The 24,188-nt window shown below is 37.9% G+C and overlaps 1 protein-coding gene across 1 annotated transcript; it reads left to right on the forward strand.

Annotated features, from left to right (window-relative positions):
• Positions 1-1,995: 1,995 nt before the first annotated feature.
• kcnk12 (potassium channel, subfamily K, member 12) lies at positions 1,996-23,451 on the forward strand. Its single transcript, XM_088934266.1, has 2 exons — positions 1,996-2,338; positions 22,556-23,451. Exons 1-2 carry the CDS (start codon positions 1,996-1,998, stop codon positions 23,449-23,451), a joined length of 1,239 nt encoding a protein of 412 aa, XP_088790392.1.
• The last annotated feature ends 737 nt before the right edge of the window (positions 23,452-24,188 follow it).

Below are 24,188 nucleotides of genomic sequence, written 5' to 3' on the forward strand. Positions count from 1 at the left end.
AAATCGCTTGTCAAGCTTGTTTTTAATCCCTTCATTCTTGACTTTGGATATATAACTGCATGAGAAAACATTTATAATTTGTTTATTATTAATGTATGCGTTAATAATGGGCATATACTGTATACTGTATATATATATATTTAGACGTTATAGAAAGGATTAATCTAATGCGGGTTTTTTCAAGTGCAAAATATTCTCAGTCTTACTGTTGGCATTACTGCTGTTACTCACTTTCTTACAGCCGTGCTTGAAAATTCTGTGAGCTGACTGTGCGTAAATCAGTCCGTACGATATTCTGCATCGCATCTCACTTGGCGCAGCTGGGAACGCTTGGTGGAAGAGCTCGCCGCTTTATTCGAAATTACTGCACTGCATTTTAAGTGAGGTTGGACTAGTGCTGACACGGGAAATTGCACTGAGCTGGGCCGAGAAGAGAAAGCTTCGAAATTAACCTTTTTGCGAGGTTACATTTCTTACTCATATACCGGACGCTCTCCTTAACTTGTGCACTTCCAAAATCCACAGATTTGTTTTTTTCCCCCATTAATTATCTAGGTTTTATTAGTTTTACAGAAAAATCGGTGTTAAATTAAAATATAGGTAAAAAAACTGAAAAGCAAAAAACGGCGCATGAGGCTGCATGGATGCACTGTCGCTAAAGGTGTGATATTACTAGACAGGGTAGATGTTTAATTCAAGTAAGTGTTCAGTTTGTTAAAATTTGGAAACGGCGTTGGAAGAACCTCTTGTTTCTAGGCGTTTTATGAAGCAAAACATAGAGTGATCAAATTAAATTGTTCAAAATACAGTTGGGAGTTAAATACTGAATGTCCTATTTGTTTATTCGTTGGTGAGAGTCAAGGTTTGGGATTTTTTCGATGTGTTCGAAGCATTAAGATAATTTGTGAACTTCAGCGATGGTTTAAATCCAGTTATCTAAGTAATAAGGACTCGTGTCCCCACCACCTCCCTCTTCTGTTTCCATTTTCCAGGGGAGCTGAAATGCTGTCAGCACAAACCTTAGAGAAATCGTCGGCTGAGCTAGATATTCAAGCCTTGATAGTGCAGTATTAAACTAGGAACTGTTTAAGAGTTGTAGACCTAGTAATAGCTGTAACATTGACACGTTATGGATAGGCAAGTTAAGAAGTGAATAATTAGAGAAAGGCGCCTGGAGCAGCGAAATGAAACATGATTTTCTTTCTTTATGCTCGACTGTGAATAATGATGGTGAGACAAGTTGAAACAAACCCGAGGAAAAGCGATATGGTGCAGCAACCAAAGGGATGATACAGTACATCCTCTTCAAAGGCAGATGAAGCTGAAATGCACATTGGATATTATGGGGAATGGACACTGTTACAGAAATAGCAACCAAAAAAGAGCGCAGCTGCGTAATAGTGGTATGGATCCAAACCGTAACGTTCGGTACAACGTCTAAGACAGGTTTCACTACTGTCTTAAACAGTCTCGTTCATTATGAAGGGAGTTAATCTATTAAATAATAGTAATATGTTGATAATTAAATATGCCAGGTAAGAGTGGAATAAGTGTTAATGAAGGATGACACTAGTTTATTTTTGTTCTGTGATTTAAAAGGCGGGGTGTGTGGCAAGTGTCACCGGGCATCGGTTTTCAGAACAGACTCAATTTGTTTGGTTAACACAACAAGAAACACTGTTAGAACTCGCGGTGGCCCGCTGCCCGTGGCATACGCTAGGCAGTTTGGTGTACCAATGCCCGCTTGGACGTCAAATCCACAAGTGTGGCGAGGACATCTTTGAGCCGTGGGAATAATCAAATAAATGCATGCAGGGATAAAACTTGCTACGACCTATGTGCCTGACAGAAAAAAAAAAATACAGTAAAACCGAATGGTCACAGAATACAAAGTGAGTTTGTAGTAGAGTCCCCCTTGAGCGTCAACTAAGCGAATGCCGCTTCCTCCAATGCGGAGCTGGTCGCTGTCCGTAGCGCTGGTGGTGCTGAATTTGGATGATGCCTAGCCAGCGAATGCAAGGCTGCCGCTCCCTGCTACACATCAATGAAGACAATGGTCGGTTTCTCCTACTAGCGCTCCTGATTTCCCTGTATTTGTTGTGTGGCGCCGCAGTTTTCTCTGCCATCGAAAGACCCTCTGAGCTGGAAGCCCAGAGCCTCTGGAACAGGACGTTTTTCAACTTCAGCGACACGTTCAACATCAGTCTACAGGATCTGAGCTCTTTTCTCCGGGATTATGAAGCAGCGATCGCCGCAGGGATCAGAGCGGATTCTTTAAGACCACGATGGGATTTCACCGGGGCATTCTACTTTGTTGGGACTGTGGTATCAACTATAGGTAAGAGATTCAGTTACGATGAATATTTTTCTTAAAACTGATGATACGTCGTCTGCCGATCTTACATTTTTATCGCTTATTTTAGAGGTCACCTTTGCTCTACCTTTCAAAACAATGAAACCCCCTAAATACTATATAAAATATATAAAAGGGTTACATCAATGTTCTGGATGGGAGTCATTTTTAACACACTTCCTGGCAAACTAAAACTAAACAACAAAGCTAATTGATTGAATATTAATTTAACAACAGTCTTAAATTCCTTTAGCGCTCTTTTCTTTAATGTGTGAATTCACAGCAATTTTTTTTTATACTGATACTGGTGCAAAGACGCTTAGATGTTGTGTTTTGACCCGAATTTTATTTTACTTCAAAGTACATTAGTTCAGGATGGTACTTAATCAGTGGTTAATTGCAATGAATTTTACATTGCCTATTGCGCCATTACCCTACAGACTGGATTCAAGTTTAAATATTTCTAAAGTTCTAAAACACTTCAATGCAGTCTTTATTATTGCTGTTGTCTAGAATAGAGTGTTTCTTAAAAATACCATGGGCACACAAATAATCCAATCAATATTCCACGAGACAGAGAAACCCACATGCATCTGCAATCATTGCTGAAAGCAGGTGATCTTTTGTTTAAGGCAGTATTATTAGAGTTGCCTTAATGGATTTTTTATTATGCTCTAGATTAGTTTTAAGTGAAACCTGGTTGCAGGGCAACACTTACATGTGGTACATATAATGTTCTTTACTTAACATTTCTTAAAATATTCAAATCAATCATTTAATTCATTTAAAAGAAAAATGGTTTAAACTTTGGTGAATACTAGCGAAGACAGTTCTTGCATATCTATTGTGTCAGTAGTTTCCTTGATCCACTTCATATCATCTCTGTTCTTTAATGATGCTAGTTTTCAACACATTTCACTGTACTATTGCAATATGAAAATTGCTTACGTTTATGTTATTAGAAATCGTATGTGTGCTGAGTAACTGAGATGCCTCGTGATGAAAAACAATAAATAAAACCAAAAATGAAATTTTTATACAGGTGTATTAGTTTAGAGATTTGTTAGTAATCAATTTATTGTGTGAGCATGAGTAAAATGCCCAATTCCAAATGACTTTAGACTTTATTACTTACAATCTTTCATTCCAGAATATCCTATTATTCTTTTAATAAACTCTTTATTTTCCAATATCTTCAATGACGTTGCTAATTAAAAACAACAACAAAAACACCCTTCAGTTAAATTTATGCATTATAAGTTCAGCTTTATTGACAGTGTGTGAGGAAATCTTCTACCTGAGCTAATTATTAATGGCATAGATAACATGTAATGTATCTTATTTATAGCAAACAGAGCTACCGGTTTACATAACCAGTTCAGGGAGAATTTACACTGATCAAGACCTGAAACCCAGTTTTCAAACAAAAATCTTTGAGAAAGCCAGTAACAGTTATGTAAGTTAAAAGAAAAGTGATTAAAGTGTCCTAAATTATAAAGTTTGTTTAAATAGAATGTATTGTATGTATCTGAATGGGAGTAAAGTATTTAATATGGCCCACATGTAGATATTTGCACACAAACACACTCTTAACTACAGATACTGTACTGTTAGTCACTGACTGGAGAAATTGTCATTTGTGTTTATTACTTCATTTGTAAATATCACGCATATTCTTACTGTATATCCAATTGAACATTGTTGCACCATTTCTCTAATTCTGATGGGAGAGAATATTGTAAGCTATTTGCATGATCAAGTGAGGCACTCACAGTGCTTGGTAGTCTAACTTTGTTCTAGTTAAGCACGTGTTCTTGCTATAAACAATATTTAGGACATATCCATTTCATCCTTAGAATAACTTTTATTCACAATATGCATGTGCATTTATTTCTCTCATTGTTTAATTTGCTTGTGTAATGGCGTGGATGAAAAGAGTAGAAAAAAAACAAAATCTCAGGATCTGAAAGAGAAGGGGAAATTGGATAGCAATCTGAACTTTTCTATGTGGAAATGTAAAGAGTGTGCTGCAGAATCCTGTAAATTATTCTGCTTCTCTAATTTATTGTATACACATACTGCATTAAGTGTAATTACTAGAGATAAACACAGCAAGACGTAATGAACAAATTTCATTGAACAACATTTCTGTGATGGGTTGAAAGTGAGATGCAGTGGCGCAGTGGTTAGCATTGCTATGTCGCAGCACTGTGGCCCTGGGTTCAATTCCAGACCTAAGCTGCTACCTGCATGGAGTTTTTGTATGTTCTTGTAGGTTTCTTCCGTGTTCTCTGGTCTCCTCCCACAGTCCAAAGTTACATCAAACCTGTAAACAAATACCAGTAGGTCAGTTGGCTTCTAGGAAAATTGGCCCTGGTGTCAGTGTCCATGTTTGTGTCCGTGACCTGTGATGGGCAGGTGTCCCATCCAGGGTGTATCCTGTCTTGTATCTGTCGCTTGCTGGGATCAGCTCAAAACAGTTGAAAATAGATAGACGGATGGAAAGTTGGATAAGAACGGAACAATAATAACAATTCCACTATCTTTCATAAAATCTATAGTTTCTTTTTCCTTAACCATCCTGGAATATATCTTTGTTACTAAACAATGGCTTTATCAGTGAAAGGAGTGTGCTCATTTTATTTTGTTAGTTGTGTACAGAAATATGAACCCGGTAGCTACATTGATCTTTTCCAGCACTTTTTGTTCTCTTCATACAGTATGTTACGTGGAGGCAGCAGATGCTGGCATAATGGCTCCTCATGACTTTACTTGGAATTTGAAAAGATGCACTTGGAGTATCAGTCTAATTTAGGGGATTTTATAATTGAATCCAGATTGTAGTTGTGTTGCTGCATCTGGGTAGCTGGCTAACCAATACAAACACAAAATTCAAACTCATTAATGACAATTTTCTCCTCAGTCTCAGCTGGAGTGAGTTGTGCCAATCAGCTTGTGCAGCATCCTAGTCCTGTCTTTAATTCTTGTGTTATGCAGTATATTAGTATCACCCACAGGGAATATTATGGTTTCTTGATCCAAGTAATAGATAATCTGGCATTCTGAAATTTGTTTCAGGCAAGTGGCAGATGGATTAAGGTTTTAATGCTGTGTCCTGCAGCTCCAGGAATATCACCTGCAATAGGTCACAAAAGAGCAATGTCTCTCTTGTGGGCAGCATTTTCTATGTGCACCCCATACTGATCTGTGGCTACACTGCATTCTAAACACTGCAGCTCCTTTTCTTGTGTGTGTACATGATCAATACAAGAAACCTGAAAAACAGACAGGCTGGTGTATCAGTTAGCAAAGGCAAGGCTGACAGCATGCCTTCCACGCACCCAAAAGGCTGCTTTTAGATCCCTGACCTTCAGTGCTTTGTTTAAAAAACACTCAGTATGCATGAGAAGCTGGGAAGAAAAGGTGCAGTACTAAAGCATGCATGCCAAATTCTAATGTGTATTCATAGCTGTGTTGGGATTTTGGGATGTTCAGAATTGAGTTCTGTTGCTCTGACCAGTGGTAACTTCACAGATGTCCGTTTCCTTTAATCTCCTGCACTCTGCCCAGAATTGATACAATACTCCAGAAAGAAGAAAAAGGGAGGCTTATTGTCCTCCTGTAACTGGCAAACTAAACCAAATTTAAAAAATATCCTTGGCTTTCCTTATGTGCCTGTTTTCTAAAGTCAGATTTTCTGTATTCCGTTTTTTACTTATCTTTTCAGTGTGTCTGTTGTTCGCTGTGTTTTTGTTGTAGCACAGCATGGTCCACATTTGAGTTCTGTGAGAGCGGTAGTTGCTCTGCTTATTAAAAAGCCCTGCTTTAGGTTACCCACGCATTGTCGTGACACTCTGGAGTAATCTCACTGCTAAGTGAGATGTTTTTTCTCTTCAATCCAGCTTGTGTTATGTTGCAAAAACCTTTGAGACAGAAAACCCTTTTTAAGACTTCCCCATCTTGCTATTTCTGTAATTCAGAATCACAGTTTTGATTGATAGGCATTTGAAAAATATCATCTAAATCTATTAAAAAGTCCTTAAAGAACTGATGTGCACTATATAAGAAGGTAATGCTCTATATCAAGCTTCTAGTACCGACTTCTCAGTAATGTTTGCTTGGACTTACTATGCTAAAGTCTGCAAAATGTGTAAACAAAGCAAATACTAGCTAGTAATTGACTTACTATGAGCAGAGTTGCATGGACATATGTGACATAAGTTCATATCGTAACACTGTACATAGATTTCATGGTTTAATCAGCTGAATTTATACCAGAATCTGCTTCCAGTATAATCAGAAATGTGTTAAACACTCACTCAAGAGGAATGTTTTCTTGCTTATTTAAAGAATGTATAACTTCAGTTTGAGGGATCTTTACACAGGAAGCAAAGTATTTGTGCTTTACTATACATTAAATCCAGTGGCCATGCACAGCCTGAGCTATTCAGTCTCCCAAAGTGAGGAGGTTAGGCAGTGTGAATAAAACACTTCTCCGCTCATTAAGGAGCCTCTCACACCTCCTCCAGTACCGGCCTCTTCAGACCCCACACTCTAGTGTGGCTGTGATAATCACAGCTGTGTGAAAACAGCTTTGTACATGCATTATGCAGTATTCTCCACAGACAATCCCTGATTGTTCTCTTCCTGATGTTTTCTGAAAATGGGAATTTCTATATATTAGCTTTCCTGGGCTTCCATAAAGCGCATCAAATACACTTTAATACCTCTAGGTGTGGTTTTCCCATTTGTCTTTTACTTGCCTTGCATATGCTGAAAGGCCTTCTAAAAGCAGGTTCTGACACGTACCAATTGTTACATTATGCATGTTTTGAATACAAAAGAAAATACAAATGCAGGTCATGCAAATTGTTCAGTCAAGAAAACGGCAAATTACTTCACTTATTATGTAGGTTCGTTTAAGTAAGTCTCAATTATAACAATGACAAACTAATTGAAAGTCTGACAAAGGGAACCACGCCAGAGACAGGTGTAAATTTTTATTTTTATTTATATATTTTTCTTCACCAACAAGGAACGGGTATAAGTGTAGCAACGTATACTGTGCATACACAACAAGTTTTTGTTTGTGGTTGAAAGTGAGAAGTATTTGTGGTTTTTGAAGAGGATATCTCTCCATATCCTCAACAAAGAAATCATTGATTGTCACAAAAACTTAATCCAAGAGCCTTTGTCATAGAGTGAAAAAAGAAAAACACTGTGTGTATTATAGTGAAAGGCATTTTACCCAAGAATTGAAAACCCGTATTCTCTCAGAACCTATATTCAATCTCAGCCATTAACCTCAACAGGCAGAAACTTGCTAGGCATTCCTTCTTTCTCGTTGTTCTTCTCCTACCTCTGTAGCGTCTTTCTTCTTGAGTGACTCTTGATGGTCTTCTGCCTTTGTGACCAGGGGGCATTCTGGGAAGGACAGTCCTCAAAGTTCAGGATCCTCAGATGACCATCGTCTGTGTCTCAAGAATATACAGTATACTGTACTTCATCGGTTGTTTTGTTTTCTGGTTGCTTACTTTTGAAACTTGTATGAATAACATAGCGTATGACTAAATGGAGAAGCCCAATTCAACAGATTTTAGAAATATTCATTTTTTGCTTAGTGTTAGAACAGTTGCAAGCAAGCATGGGCATTACCAAAGCAAAGACAGTATATTATCTTCCCACAAATTCTCTTTGTCCATATTTTATGGGTAATATTTACTCTGGCAATTTTTTAAAGGCACTCTCAGAGTTTTAGCAATGTGAAAATAATAGAGATAGCACTAAGCTTTGTTCTATGAGAAAAAACAACTTTAAAATATGTATAATTGGCAACTTATTTGCCAATAGGCAAAATAGTCATTTTCAGTGTGGTGCTTTAGAAGTACTGTAGGTCCTATTTTCAAAGAAGTTATTTTGGTAGATTCAGCACAATGAATAATTTCCTTACTGACAGGCTTGATGATTCTTTAGATGCTGCAAAATCAAGAATTGAGTTATTAATTAAAAGAGCAAATTTTAAAGATCAGGAGGAAATGCCAGCTTTACAAATGGCAGTCACTTTCGTTCACATCAAAGGCTGAAGACTTTTTTTTTCCTGTAGAATTTTATCTGCATTCACTGGAACTGTGAATATTAGCTGAGCAGTCCATGAGTGCCCATGTCTCCTACCTTTAAAAGAACCAGGAATAAAGCAGGAAATGCTATGATTAAATGATTAAATCCTTTTAAGATCACTTATAATGACAAATTTGTTCTGTGTAAATGTTATCCTAATACAGAATAGTGAAACATTTGCACCTATATACAATATAGATTTATATACTAATATAATTTGTATACTGTATATAATTTGTATACTGTATTTACTGTATATACAACATAATTATATTCACAGTAACATATCCATTAATGAAATGAAATGGAGCATTTGTTCTAGAAAATAATGTGCAAAAGATAACAGATAATAAGATAATGTAGCCATTTGTCTGACTTCCACCTGAACCGAATATAGCACATGTTATTAAGTGCATGTTCCTTTCATTTCTCTAGTTACATTCCACATCAAAAGTTTGGAAGCAAAAACTATTCTTATGGGGGTTGGGCAGAGCAAGAGGAAAGTATTGTTAATTTTCTCCGCAATATTTTGAATTACTAGTATTTTTTGTAAAAGCCATTGAAGAAGAAGTTATTTAATATGTTGTATGAGTGCTCAAAGTGCTAAAATATCACTATCACTATCACTATCACTCTGCATATACATTATTATATATGGAGTCCCTGTATGTTATGGCATAGAAAAGTCAAAACAGTTTATTTGCTTTACAATAAAGCCATTTATATTTATAATTATGAGATTAACATGACTGATAAGTGCAGTATATTTACATTTTATGTGTGGATAATTCCATGCATATATTTGATCATATTAGAACAAAAGCATAGTTTGTTTTCAACCCATTAATTTCACTTGCTTTTAAATATTGGAACACATTCACATAAAGTCAATTTTGGACTGTCAAAGTCAGTACTGTATTTGGTTACAGGTCCCTTTGAGGCAACATCTGCATGAAGTCTGTAATCTTCTGAGCTCCCCAAACTCTTTGTGTAATTAATTGAGATGCTCTGCTACATCTAGTTTAAGTTCTTACCTGTTTGGGGGCCTTCTGACTGGATTTTAATTTTGTGAGTCTAACTTTTTTCTCCTGATGAACTATTTGTTTGCATTGGCTGGGTTTTAGGTTATGGACATGTTGCATAGTGAAATGCCAACCAATTAGTATGGATATTTCCATTGATTTTCTTACTGCTTCATCCAGTAAGGGTCACAGGGAAGCCGGAGTCCATCCTGGCATCCAAGGCAGAGTACACCCTGGATGGAACGCCAGTCCATTTTGGGCCACACACAGACACAAACACACACTCACTCATACCAGGTCCAGTTTTCCCAGAAGCCAGTTCACCTACCAGCACGTCTTTGGACTGTGAGAGTAAACTGGAGAGACTGGAGGAAACACACACAAACATGGGGAGAACATACAAACTCCACGCAGATAGCACCTCAAGGAGTGAACCCAGGGCCCCAGTGCTGTGAGGCAGCAATGCTAACTACTGCACCACCAAATATTTTCTTCTATATAAACAAACAAAATGTTTGTGTAAATCTCAGAATTCATTCTGCTGCTGCCATCATTAGTTGCATTAACAATAAAGCTGAGTGAGTCAGTGGCCAACACAATGCAGTGCTTGTCTCTCATTTCCTCCTAAGATTCTCAAGCCATTGTCTATGTGCAGCCATGGATGAGTTGGCTTTATATGATTTGTCTATAAATCTTTTTTTTGTAAGTGCTTTCATCTCTAAACAATTACGATGATGCTACACCTTCACATACCTACAGACAGACCATAAATCTTGGGAGCAGAATATAGCTACATAACCTCAGATTTACACACCTAGAAGAGGGATGGTTTCTTCATCGAGGACAAATGATGTGCTCTGCCAAAACAGTAGCTCCCTAATTTGTTCTTCCCTTGCAAGATTAAATTAACACAAACATCCTACTTGACCATCAGGAATTTTTGAGCCATTTTCAACAGGTGTTCTCGGGGTCCAGAGTCAGCTGTGTTGGAGTGTTTAGAATGTAGGTTACAAAAGATAATTTGGTACAGTTTGTGTGCTTAGAGGGACATAGACTCTCCAACAATGAGAAATTGAATGAAAATTAATCATCCCTTGGAAATTTCTAAGGAGTCCAGCCATCTGGTTTCCACTTAGAATGGCGCTGTTATCTAGTACCTATATCCTACTGCAGCAGTGCAAAACCTCAAAACCCCTTTATCTGTCTATTTCTTCCATACTGGTGTCTGGGGTGGACAAAGTCCCTTTCTAAGATAAGGCTCTCAAATTAATATAGACATTTTTAAGACCTCCATCACAAAATGATATATTTCCGCCATTACAACATCATTCTCATTATTCTTGTGTACATTGAGGAATAGATCCAGTGGGAGAGCAATGGTTATTGCTTCTGTTTTTTCACATGCAGTAGTTGATATAAAATCTCTGTCTTGCTGCGAAGGTTATTTCAAAGACTGGGAATGGGTCCCTGCACCAGCAGTTTGTAATATAGATAGCTTTAATTTAATTGTCACTATTAGAATATTGCCAAGTGCTTTCATTTAAGCTGCTGGATCTAGCCCCATGTATTTTCCTTGCATACAAGATCATTATTAAAACTATCTGTGCTGTTCTAGAATCTTTAAAGGATTAGTTTCCATGGCACAACCACTTTTAATTAGCACTTTGGCAGATAACTTGGAGCCAAAATAAATTTTTACAGGCACAATTCTGCGTTTCTAAGTGTAGCCCTTCGCTCTCCCATGCTATGGTGCCACCGTGAATTATATTCCTTGCACGACAGGGCTATATGCAACATAAGCACATTTCAGCTTCACTGCAATAATGTGCTTGAATAATCTGGAGTTATTGTTTAAGCTGACAGAGCGCTTCTGGGAAACAATGCTAGTGTTTCCCTGTCAGATCAAATAGCTATGGAGTGACTGCATGTTACACATTAAATTCTAAATTGTCTGCTGTAGTCCAGTTCGGTCCTAAAAATTTCGAGCTGTACAGGGAAGCCCTTTCATACTTAATGCTTTAAGCCCCTGTGAGATTTTGCAGTTGGAACCTTTTTGTCCTCTATCACACACTGAGGGTTATGCTACCTCAGAAGAAAACAAAACTAGTTAGCTAGAATCCAGTTAGTTCCCTTTAACTTTCTATAAATGAGGTTACATTTTTTATGTTGATATCTTCCCGATTCTTACATAAACCTTTGTGAACAAGGAAAAAATGATGTAGACTTAAAGGAGGTCAGGTATTGTCATGGTTTGTAACTTAGTGAAGAAGGGACAAGCTGCTGAAAAGCAGAAAATTATGAGAAGAAAGCCACAAGCAATAAAGGAAGGTGTTCGTATTGAGCATTAGGTAAAAATGCACACATTACATAAAAATACATACATGTATGCAAGAATCCAGTATGTGTTCACATTCCAGTTGATTGTGATCTGAACACTTTTTATTATCTTCCTGCTAACCTTGGTATTGAATCAACTTGCTAAGCCCCAGGTGGACTTCAGTAAGGTATATGCCTACAGGGCTGAGACTCTTCTTCCATCCATCCATCCTGAGAAAGCTAATTGTTCCTGGTGAGGGTCACAGTGACCTGAAGCCAGTTCTGGAAGTGCAGAACAGAAGGCAGATCTACACGGAATGCCAGTCCATCACAGGGTGTATACACTCCCACAGGGACTGTTTAAAATGCATATGAGTGTAGCACAGGGAGAACATGTAGATTCTACATTGTTGGCACCCTGGTCTGAAATTGAATCCAGGACTGGCAGCAGAAACCAAAACATGTCCACACCACCCTCTTGTTCAATTAAAACAAATCTCAGTGATACTCGTATTTAGGAAAACTGAAGCAACCTTTAGAAGACGTGATATAAAATGTGCTCTTGATAAAACTGTGTCTTCCACCATTATATGCAATTGTTCTGAATATATTCTATTACTTTGTGTCAGAATTTAATTTCCATTTCTAAATCACATTTCACATTGAGGATCAGACACCTTTTTCACTTTCCCTCTTTTTAAGTTAATAAACAATTGCTGGCTTGACAATGGCTCCGTGTTGTTTTCCCACTTCTGCCCCACATCTATTCTAGTTAAACCACAAAGAAAATGCTTTGTTTGATCGGTTTCGAAATGCCTGCCTAGAGGTGTGGGATCTGCAATTAAACATATTTTGCTTGAAGGAAATGATAAATACTCAAATCATGAAATCTTCCATTGTGTGTGGTTCTGCTGCTTCAGACGGGTGTGTACATTTCAAAGCCTGTGTGTCCTGACATTAAACAGAGCCAGGCGCCAAACCCTCCCTCCTGTGGAACAAATTGCTGCCCTCTGGACAGGCTTAGTCTGCAGGCAGCACACTCAAAAAAATGACTGCTGTTTTCAACATTTTTCTCTTAATTCACATCACATCACTTCCAATAATCGCATATCCATTTCAGGATCATAGTGGCCCAGAGCCAATCCTGACAAGCACTGGTCACAGGGACACCAGCCCATTGCAGGGCAGGCGCACAGACACACACACTCTCACACCAGGGCCAACTTTACTGACTCCAACTAACCTGGCAGCATGTGTGTGGATTGTGGGAGGAAACCTCCACACGGATATGGGGAGAACATACAAACTCCATGCAGATAGTGCTCGAGTTCTAGAATTGAATCCAGGGACCCGGAGCTGCGAGGCAGCAATGCTAACCACTGTACAACTGTGCTGTCCTTTTTCTCTTAATTAGATCATATTTACATTGTTATATAAATGTCCCCGGGAACATTTCTTTGAGCTATCTTACCATGAATGATGCAGATCGACAAGAACGTTGAGAATTCAAAGTATCATAAAAACTGGTGTATTATGGTTTTGTTATAGTGAACTTTCTTTAGTGTAGTAATGTAATGTCTTTACTTTCTGTACTCATAAAGCCTTATGTTATTAAGTGTACATGTTAGAGAAAGATTGTGAAACTTTCACTAAATCACTAAATGTTTCCGTGAACCCAAGAACAGTACAAATCGAAGTACTTGCCAAGATAATAGATGATTAATAAAAGACAATGTTAAAGGAAGCCTAAGCAAGCTACATTAATATTTCATTTATACTTTTGCAATAGAAAACATCAATAGCATTGCTAGTGTATGTTACAGAAACATCTCCATCAGGATTTGAGACTTTTAGTGTAATTGATTCTGAGATTGTACATACTGTATGCTAGGGTTGCATGGAATATTGCACTCATATTTTCCCAATCGCACATAAGCAAGTGAGGAATATTATTCATATAGCTGCAAATCTAATACCAATTCATAGAAGACAAAACTTAACCCTAAAATTCTATCAAATCACTCACTTCCACTAACTGTAAAGATAGCTGATGTGGATTTTGACATACAGTAGAAGGTCTTGTTTAACTTATTTGAAATCTTTGAATAAATAAAAGGACACTTGATCACAATTTAATGTCAAGCCATATCATAGGATGTATTTAAATTTCAAGCATGCATTTGGTGAGGTACCTCATAAATTGATGTACATGGATCATAAATTGAATCATGAATGGGAAACAACATGTTGTCTTAGGTCCATAACGTGTAAGCAGCTGTAAGATGTAACCAGTGGTTTGAAGCAGTAGGTAGTCAACTAGTTACTACACAAAAAGACAGCTAAAATCAGACACTTGGCAAATGATAAGGCTGATAATTGCCAAGTTCTGCACAGGAGGTGGGAACATATACTACACATATTGCATGGATGATCCTGAGCTGCAGGAAACTTTGTATGAAATACAGTAGATCTCGGTGTTTATGCAGATTGCTCTGTATTGGCACCAAGACGATGTGTAGAAACAAGAAGAAAACAAACATTCCTTGGATATAGTGTATAAATCAAGTGAAGTTAAGCTCATGCTGTACAATAACTGATGCGTACATGGGTTTCCCAGCTAGGTGAGAAATGCCCAAACTCTAGGTTTCTTTAACAAATGGCAGAATGAAATTTAATATCCACTTAGCTACTAAACAACCAAAAGAGCAAAATGCTCTTCATCTGGTTTGCACCATTTTCTATGCTCTGATGAAGTCCCTGGTCAATGGTGTGGAGATTTCATAAGTAGTTTAATATTCTTTTGTCTTGTAAGGCATAAAACAGCAGACAAATGGTTACTGTAGTTAGGGATTCTTTTATTGCTTTTTAGTTTTTAGTTAAGGCTAGATTCTTAGCTCTCTTCTGTGAGCATTCTCATAATAAAGTCCATTTACTGTGACTTTGACCCCAGCATCTGAATGCAGTGTTCTGCGCAGTGGTATATGATAGAGAAGAGCTCTCACTAGGATAGGCACCCGTAGTGATGGATTTATACAGACTACAAAAACTACTGCCAAAATCAGCATGGTGGCTTTATCAAATGGCACTACACAGGCAGTCAAGCTGGTGTTTGGATGTCAGTTTATCTGTGGGAGCTGTAGCAGAGGTGTGGATGAAAAGCATGGATCAACACAACAACACAACATTGCTCTTTAATTTTTCTGAATCTCCCTGTTTCATTTATGTGAAACAGAAAAAGGTCTTCTATGCCCAATAAGCTGGTAATTCTGTATACAGAGAAAACTCCTACCATAGCACAATGGCCTTCCCATTATTATCCTTCATGGCACTATTTAATAAGGTTTATTTCTCTAGATACAGACTCATACAGGGTACTATAAATCATGTTTGAAAGGTACTAATTGCTGTTAGGTTTGATTTCTTTTGTGCAGTAAGGTAGTGGTAGCAGTAGCAGGGTTCATGTTCAATTAATTGCTTTTCTAACATAATGAAAGTGCATGAGAAACACACGAAGATCTGAGGGGAGCGTTACTCAGACTTTTCTAAAAGGCTTTGTGGTGTTTCTTCTGGGCAAACAATTCTGCCTTTGCTTTGGAGACAGAAGGAAGCCCCTCTGAAACCTACTGTGGCCAGAGCACCCACAGTGAACGTCTCTGTGGCCCCAACCCTCAGAGGGTATGGGCTGTAATGGAGATTCTTCACACTGTGAAGAACAAGGTGTCAGTAATCTGTGATTTGGAAATGAAAGCTTTCAAACTGGAGAACAGTCATGGCCAGGTCTATATTATCTACTATTCAATGTGTCAATATTACATAACATTTTGCTTCTATGTTGAGGAAACCATGTCTGGCTATAGACATTTCGTAACAGGACAAAGAGAGTTCAGGGGTTTATGGTGATGTCTCATCCCTGGGCTCTGAAGAGATGACATATAGTATTCCTAACATCAGAACAGTTCTTTTGGCATGGAGGGTTTGTCATTCAGTTGTTCTCTTGAATGTTACGTGGGCCACACAATACATAATCCAAATATGCCCACTGAGCAGGGATCATTTAATTAATACTTTTCACAGGTTTTGATATTTCAACTACAACTCACATTTTGTTACTTAATTGACTACTTCTGTTCTGTCAAACAAATGTGAAATTTCAAAAGGTGGATACTGTATTTTATGTGCCTTTTAAACAACACTCTGTAAAGGTGCATAAAGGTTCACTAAGGTTAATTTAAGTTGTACACTAAAGATTTGCCATTTGTTTGCAACTTGGAAGTCAAGTCTGAAATCTTTTAAAGGCAAGTATGAAGTCTTTTAAAAATGTATTGCATATTTTCCAAACATAGTGCAGCAGGCCCACAACCATGATATAGTATAGAGCAATAAGATCCCACAGTCCAGTTTTGCTTATTGACCAGTTATTCTGTGTAGTTATTAGTGTTTGCTGCTCTTTGATGTTTCATCGGGAAATGGTGTAGTTTAAGATAGGAGTGGCTGACAGTAATCCTTGATTTAAATGATTAGTAAGTGGTGTAAATGCTAAAGGCTGTTTTAGCAGAACAGTGGAACAAAGAGTAAAGAGAATTGCCCTTTACTCTAGCTGAATCCTTGATAACTCTCTGCTTAACTGTGGCTAAGATATAATCTCACAGCTGTGTTGTGTAGAACCCGCCTTATCTTCTTGTGAATTATTCAGAGCCTTCCATATCAAATCAATTGAAAATTAAAAAAATAAAGAAATCAGAATAGAAATAGAGGGAAGTGCTGTGTATTTCGTGAGAATAAATCAATGATTGAGCAGAAGCATTGATTCTTTATACTGCTGACAGACATCTTCATGAGTGAATTAAGTGCTGTCAGAAAACTGATAGGATTGAACACCACATATGATATATGGCTGGAATTTACTGACCAAAGCAACAGAAAAACAGAATGAATTAAAGACAAAACATAGCTGCTAGTGTTTCAGATTGCATTACATGACTGGTAGTTGTGCATGGATCTGCAAGAATATTTACTAGACATAAGAACAATTTGATGTCTTTTTTCAATATTTGTGTTTTTTTGTAAATGGACTAAATGAAAACAGGTACAGTAAATGATAATGTCACAAACATGATGTTAATTTTGAGAATGAAAAATTACATAGATATGTTGGGGATCTGATTTCATAATCGTGTATTGGTATTTTATGTTTTTCCTATCAAATACATTGAAGAAAATATTTCTGTAATTTCAAGTTCAGAAGGCAATATGATATGAATCGTTTACTTTTTTTAATGTTTAGTTTGACCACTTGGAGGTTAAAACATCTCATTTGACAGCTTCCTAAGTTGTACTTGCTTACATGGGCAATTGGGGTAAAAATGAGTCCTTGACAGGCATGTAGTGTGAGGGAGAGAAATGACAGGCACTCCAGTCCAAGCCTCAGTTAAAAGATAAAAGTGAATGTTATTAGCAAGATTTAACTGATAGTGTTTCAGCTTCAAAAAGTGACAATTACTGAAATCTCCTGGGAGACATTAAGAATGGAACAAATGAGTATTTGAAAACGATAGCTTTTGTTGTACTTTAATGCCTCTCAGCCTACATTCCTGTAGTTTTTAATTGGTTAATTTACTAATCAATAACAGCTGTTCCTTTTTAAAACTACCTTCATTCAAATCAAAACTGTCTGTCCATGTTTTTTCTTCCTGGTGATAAAACGGAACAATCCAGATGAAATGTTCCTTGGCAGTTATACACACCATGAAAAAAAAAAGCAGAGACTCCTGGGTGCAGACACCGCAGTTACTTCTCCTCCCAGCATGTTTATAGTCACTGGTCCAGCAGATGGTTCAGCCAACCTCGGGACCCGTAATTTGCTACAGACCTCCGTGTGGCCAAATCAATTCTTATGAAGCCATTTGGTGACCATTAATTTTCTCTTAATCAGAGAAAACTGCTCTGGCTTGTTTTCATCAAATTATCACAAATTGGCTCAATTTCTGTTTCTCTTGGCAATAAAAAAACAAACACTAAATGTTTTATAATTAGGATTTATTATCATCATTTCACATCAAGTATGTTGCCTTTTAAAACTGTTGCCTTCTTTTTAAATGGATAGAACAAAGAGTCTAAAATATTCACAGCAGTTTCTGTCAGGGTTGAGGAGAGCCCTGGATGACTTCAGCTACAGGTCAGAATGAGCCATCTGCTGCAGACAGACAGGTACAGCCAAACCTTACCTCTCACTGTGAGCATGAAGACATTTCCTTTTTTTGTCCTTCTGCATTTGTACAGCAAGTCATATGTGATATTTAAAAAATCATCTTAGGAAAGTTCAAGTTATAAAATGTGAATAGTTGGGCACAGTGATACACTTTGTTCAAAACTACCTGCAGCTGGTCTGTTTAAAAGCATCCTGACAGAAGAGATACATTTAAAAAAGGTACATTAAAAGTGGTACATTTTTGTATCGACTAGGCTGAAAGCTACCAATCCTGTGAAATTAATGAAAGTGAAATTGTCTTTGGTGGCCTGTTAACTCTAAAGTTACCATAAGTCAACTTTGGTCAAACAAAGCATACTTATCACTTTTTGAGATTTTGTGTATATTTTTAGTCCACCACTTTCTGATTGGACCTGAACTACCAATTAACTTAATTCTTCTATTCAAACATAAATATACATATTTAGAAGAAGAAACTAACATGGATGTAGTTATAATTTATTTCGTACTGTACATACAGTTATATATTCACATCTGTATCCTGAAACCAAAAAGGATGAAGGTGATATTTCTACTCCACACTTTTAATGAGATTGATGTTAAAGAAAGTGATTCTGTATAAAAGCACACTCTTTTTTTAATACAGATGCAAATCACTGGTGGATGAAGCAAATTACTGACCTTCTTTTTATGTATAACTATTTCATATAGAAGTTAAACAATAATAATTTAACAAATTTGTGAAGGATGTATTCAGTCCCACATTTTTTAAACTCAAAAAACATCTGATTTAGTTTTAATCTTAAATTTTACTAACTACTTATCCCTCTGTCTAACTCATCTTTTTATAATGTAGGAAAACCAAATCAGTTTAAACATAGAAACAATGAAAATAAAACAATGAAAAAAGTTGTTGATGGCAAAATAATTAGAGAGCAGGTTGAATGAGTATTGATGTGTAACAGTATTGATGTGTTAAACAAGTAGATCAAAGAAAAATGAATAGTTAAATCTATATTTTGGTGCTTCCCTCTACGAATGTTCTAAATGGCTTTTTGTGTTTGTTCTTTTACCAGCTTGAAGTGGTATATTATGTTAATTCCATAAAATCGTAAAAAGGATACATGTAAAGAAAATATATGAATTCTTAAGCCGTCTACTTACTCTGAATTTTCATTTTTGTACTTTTGTCTAGGTTTATGCCTAGTATGGAAAACATGGTTTTGGGGAGACTGACTAAGGCACTGACTAAGTGTTCGGATTTCTAATATCCCTGCTAAAAGCCACTCAATTATTATAACGTGGTAGACATGTACAGTATTCCACTTTAAGGCTTTTAGGTACACAGTCTACAATACCCTCTTAGTGATTAACAGCACAAGCAATGCAAAACAACATACACAATTAGAATTTAAAAGTAGCAATTAATCATAATGTGCAATACACAGGCATTTTTTTTCCTTCTTCAGTCATAGCATAGTCTTATGGCCACCTGATCACAAGTATTCAATACCATTACTTACTATTGAGTTTTCCTGTTTTATTTTAATCTCCAGTGTCAGTTTTGCAAAATGGTTTGTTCTGGGGTGCAGTTTTAATAATGTAGAAATATGAGAGTTATATTTGAGTAACACCCCTATAAAGAGACAGCAGCATAACTCTAAAAAGCTGTGGTTCTCAGCCCTCGTCCTGAGGGACTGCTGTGTCTGCTGGCTTTCCATTCCAACTGGTCCCTTAATCACCCGTGCAAATTGATGCATGTAATTGATCTGCTTGCTTGTTTAAACTTTTTTCTGCACCCATTTCATAGTGTGAAAAATACCTTGATTCCAGGAAGGGTCGGAATGACATTTACTCATCAGTCTCAAATGCTGGTCTCCAGTGTCCTCGCTGACGTACCTGTGCTTGATCCCAGAGGAGAATCAGAGTCAGTTAGATCTGCTGCTTCAGACATGGCCATCACTTCATAGTGATGTTAGTTAATCAGGAAGTCTGTGTCACAGATAGCAGTGAGGCTTCTTACTCCGATCTTCCTCCTGGACATGAAGACATGATGTAACATATTGGTGTAGAGTTATTTTCTTTCATGAGACTGTTTGCATCTTATTGGTAACCTGCCGACCGAAACAAGAATGGCGTGAAGCGCCTGTTTGGTACACCTTCACATCTTCTGTTGTATGACTTCTCTTCCCATGGCGGCCATTAATCCACTAATCAACTGTGAATATCTGCTCACTGGCGCACTTGGAGGAACACAAACTAAAACTACCTAGTAGTTTTTAAAATGATCTGTGGACCGAGTAGTAGGAGATGAATGTAGTAGTATAACAATAATATCATTAAAGTTTAAGATACAAAACTCAACTACTACTGAAACAATTCGATCTAACTCAGAAACCGCCCAGCGATCTACAGTATGATTAATCACTCTTAATATGTTCTTCTTTCCGTGAAGTACTGCACCTGCAAAATCATCAACAGGATTGTCTATGAAGTGATGGACACTGTGCATCCATCACTTACTTTTTCAGTTGTACTGATAATTCTACGGTTATTACGGATGTTGAAAGTGCATTTCATACCATGCCCTAAGAAGAATGATGAGGAACTGGATGATTTATTGTACTTCACAACCACCCAAACTTATCTGCCTTGACTGTGAAATGAAATTACTTTTTATCAGGAAATCAACTGTGTTCAATTAGGCATAAGCCTACCTCATGGTAATGGCAATACTAAGTCCTACCAGTGGAACAGTGCTATTACCATTGTAATTAACTTTTTTTTTATCATTACACATTGGCCTGTGAGATCCCTGGAGGGACTAAAAAACAAGTTCAGAGCTTTCTCTTCATTTAGGTAATCTTAGTCTTGCTTTGTCAAATAGCAGTTGTTACATTCTGAAGTTAAAACTGGGAAAACATATTATGAATTAAAAATACAGTACGGAAAGTAAAGTGAATTAATAATTATTTAATTTGCATTATACAAGATGCCAAGCTGTGTACAGAAAGGTTTTCCTGTTCACCTGACACATAGAAAACCTAACACACTGTCCTGGCAGCGCTGTATGTTACTGCACTAAATCAGCTCAACATTTATACCCAGCTTGCCTCTTTACCTGCAAACATCTGCCGATGAGTGGTTAGTAGCCTGATAATCTGCTAGTGGAAATTGATCTTGACAACAAGACTGGTAGGTGCTTTTATTTTCAGAGGTCTGTCTCCATTGCTTCTCACTGTTTATCCCAATGAATGGGTCAATATAGGGGATCATAGGAGCAGTGTATGACACTGGGCAAATGAAATCAATTCTGCTAAACAGTACTCATCGAGTCAAACTCCCTGCACAAAACAGGGCGATAAGGTACGGAAGGCTTTTGGTTTCTCAATTTGATCCAGTCTTGCAGCTTCTTTATTTTCTGTTGTCAGCTAGATGAACATTAAAATATAGGGAGATGAACTTAACAGCAGATAAGCAAAAATCTAACATATGCTACCTTTAGACTTTTCTTCTTCTGATTAAGCCTTTACTAAAATAATGTTCTGTGGAATGCAATGCCGAATTCTAAAGAAGCTGAACTTTTCTTCGGATGTTATGGGGGGTTATACGGTTTGGGCTGTGGTTTCTTGCCGATATATCATGTTGACCGGGTTCAGGCTGACAAAAAAAAGCCTGTTTCGTTCCATAAATATTCCAGCAGGACTCTACAGCAATAACTAGTGCCGCAGATCTGAAGAGATAAATTTATTACCATTCAGCAGCTAGGGCTTGTGGGAGAGAAATGAAGATGAAAAGCTCACACCCTGACATTAGTTCGCAAAGGCCAAGCTTATTACGAGAAGCAGGAGAGAAGCAATCAAATCAATGTTTAGTGTCTGGGATTCTGTGTACTTTGGCATCTTGCAGGGATTTATTTACTATCTTGTGGTCTAACCCCATAAATCCGTTTCACAAATGGGGAGATAGAAGCCCAGCTGTGGTGAATGTTTTCCCAAATATTATTTCTAGATCTGGAACAAAATTCCAAATATTTTGAAAGATCACTAGACAATATTTACTTTCATTTTGCTTATTGTGTGATGTTAACCTGTTCAGTTCAAGACAGGCGAATTTCCTTTGATGATGAAAAATTTCCTGTTAGGAAAAGATAATGGGAAGTCTTGTCCAGGTCTGTAATTTCTGAATTTGCATCTGTAATTCTTAGTCCTAAGATAAATGACTAATTTCTCTCAAATCTGTCACTAAAATCTAACATACAGTACTAATCATTCAATATCTTCTAAAAGTTCTTGTTTTTGTGCTTAAAGGGAAAGCAAATGCTTTCTAATTACACTAATGTTTATCTTCCTCTTTGCAGTTCTGTAGGGTTCATAGTTGTTTGGTTTACGGAAAACCATTGTCTCCGTTAGCAAAATCTCAATGTATTATTTTTCACCTCCTAAGATTTTAAGTTAAGCAAACATAAATTTCCCCAAAATAAAACCAACATGTGCATCTTAATCATGATAATTTTGTACCTTCTCTTCCCAAACTTAGGATTTGGGATGACCACACCAGCAACAGTAGCCGGCAAGGTATTCCTGATCTTCTATGGACTGCTGGGCTGTGCTGGAACCATCCTTTTCTTTAACCTCTTCCTGGAGAGGATTATCACCCTGCTGGCTGTCATCATGAAAGCCTTCCACGAGCGCCAGCTGAGGAGGAGCGGCCTCCTGCCACCCACCATTCGCCGAGGCTCCGCCTTCTCGGATTCGGGAAGCCTGGCGGGCTGGAAGCCTTCCGTTTACTACGTCATGATGATCCTGGGTTTGTCAGCCATCATACTGTCTTGCTGCGCCTCTGCAATGTACACTCCAGTGGAGGGCTGGAACTACATTGACTCGCTCTACTATTGCTTTGTCACCTTCAGCACCATCGGCTTTGGGGATCTAGTGAGCAGCCAGAACGCTGCGTACGAGAACCAGGGTTTGTACCGCTTCGGGAATTTCGTCTTCATACTTATGGGGGTGTGTTGCATCTACTCCCTTTTCAACGTCATCTCCATCGTCATCAAGCAGGTGCTGAACTGGATGCTAAAGAAAATGGACTGCCTGTGCTGCCACCGCTGTCACAAGACCAACGCCTTCCTGGGCCGCCGCAACGCCATCACGCCGGGCTCGCGGCTGCGCCGGGGACACCTCCCCTCGGAAACGGAGGGGACGTGCGACAGCGACACCGAGGGCCGCCGGCTGTCTGGGGAGATGATCTCCATGAGGGACCTCACAGCCTCCAACAAGGTCTCCCTGGCGATCATGCAGAAGCAGCTCTCGGAGACGGCCAATGGCTTCCCGCGGACCGTATGCGGCAGCTCGCGGCACAATGGCTTCTCCGGCGGAGTGGGCGCCCTGGCCATCATGAACAACCGGCTGGCGGAGACCAGCGACACCCGGTAGAGCCTACAGCCAGGGCAGCCCCTGCTCTCATTGCTTGCTGCTTAGGCCGTGTCCTCCGTTAATGTTATTATTTACTATTTCTGTTTTCAGGACATGAGCCAGGTTTGCTGTTGTTGTGATTTTTTTATATGTTCTATCAAACCCACTCAAGCACATATGAGTTTTTGTTCTCCTAAATGTATGCACATTTTACAAGAAGTGCTAGAGACCCATATCACGAGGACACACCACAACTCTCATCAGCTGGAAATAAAACTAGTCTTCAGATGGATATCTATACTGTTAGAGAGCACAGTATTCCAATGCTTTCGGTCATTTTAATGCTGTACTGGAACACACTGCCATAAAATGAATATCATAATAAAATCACTTGCCAATATTGCTGCTTTAAGCTGAATTCTAAAAAGTTCATAGGAAGCTTATGTGATATGAAGCTGAAATTGAAATTATTTTTCAGAGAGAGAGATTACAGTAATGTTATTGGATCATGTTTAATGGTCCCCACTTAAGATTTGACATTTAAAGGTACTTACTCAAACGTAGTGTAATGACAGTGTAAATTAATATGCAACAGGTATAATAGCATTTGTATTAAAGATGTATGTAATTAGAGACAGCATGGAGTACAGAATGTGTATGAGACTTACAATAAATAATAAATGTTAATTGCATTGTAGTTACACCTTTAGTAGTCAATTACAATTAGGCACATTTTTTTAGTAACATCTTTAACCGAC

This window comes from Atractosteus spatula, chromosome 15 (genome assembly GCF_055471065.1).
Source record: "Atractosteus spatula isolate fAtrSpa1 chromosome 15, fAtrSpa1.hap1, whole genome shotgun sequence".
NCBI classification, from domain to species: domain Eukaryota; kingdom Metazoa; phylum Chordata; class Actinopteri; order Semionotiformes; family Lepisosteidae; genus Atractosteus; species Atractosteus spatula.

Excerpts from the sequence above, each read along its gene's own strand:
- kcnk12 (XM_088934266.1), top strand. The coding sequence starts at position 1,996 with ATGATGCCTAGCCAGCGAATGCAAGGCTGCCGCTCCCTGCTACACATC. Across the intron at positions 2,339-22,555 it reads GACTGTGGTATCAACTATAG|GATTTGGGATGACCACACCA; the intron begins GTAAGAGATTCA and ends TCCCAAACTTAG.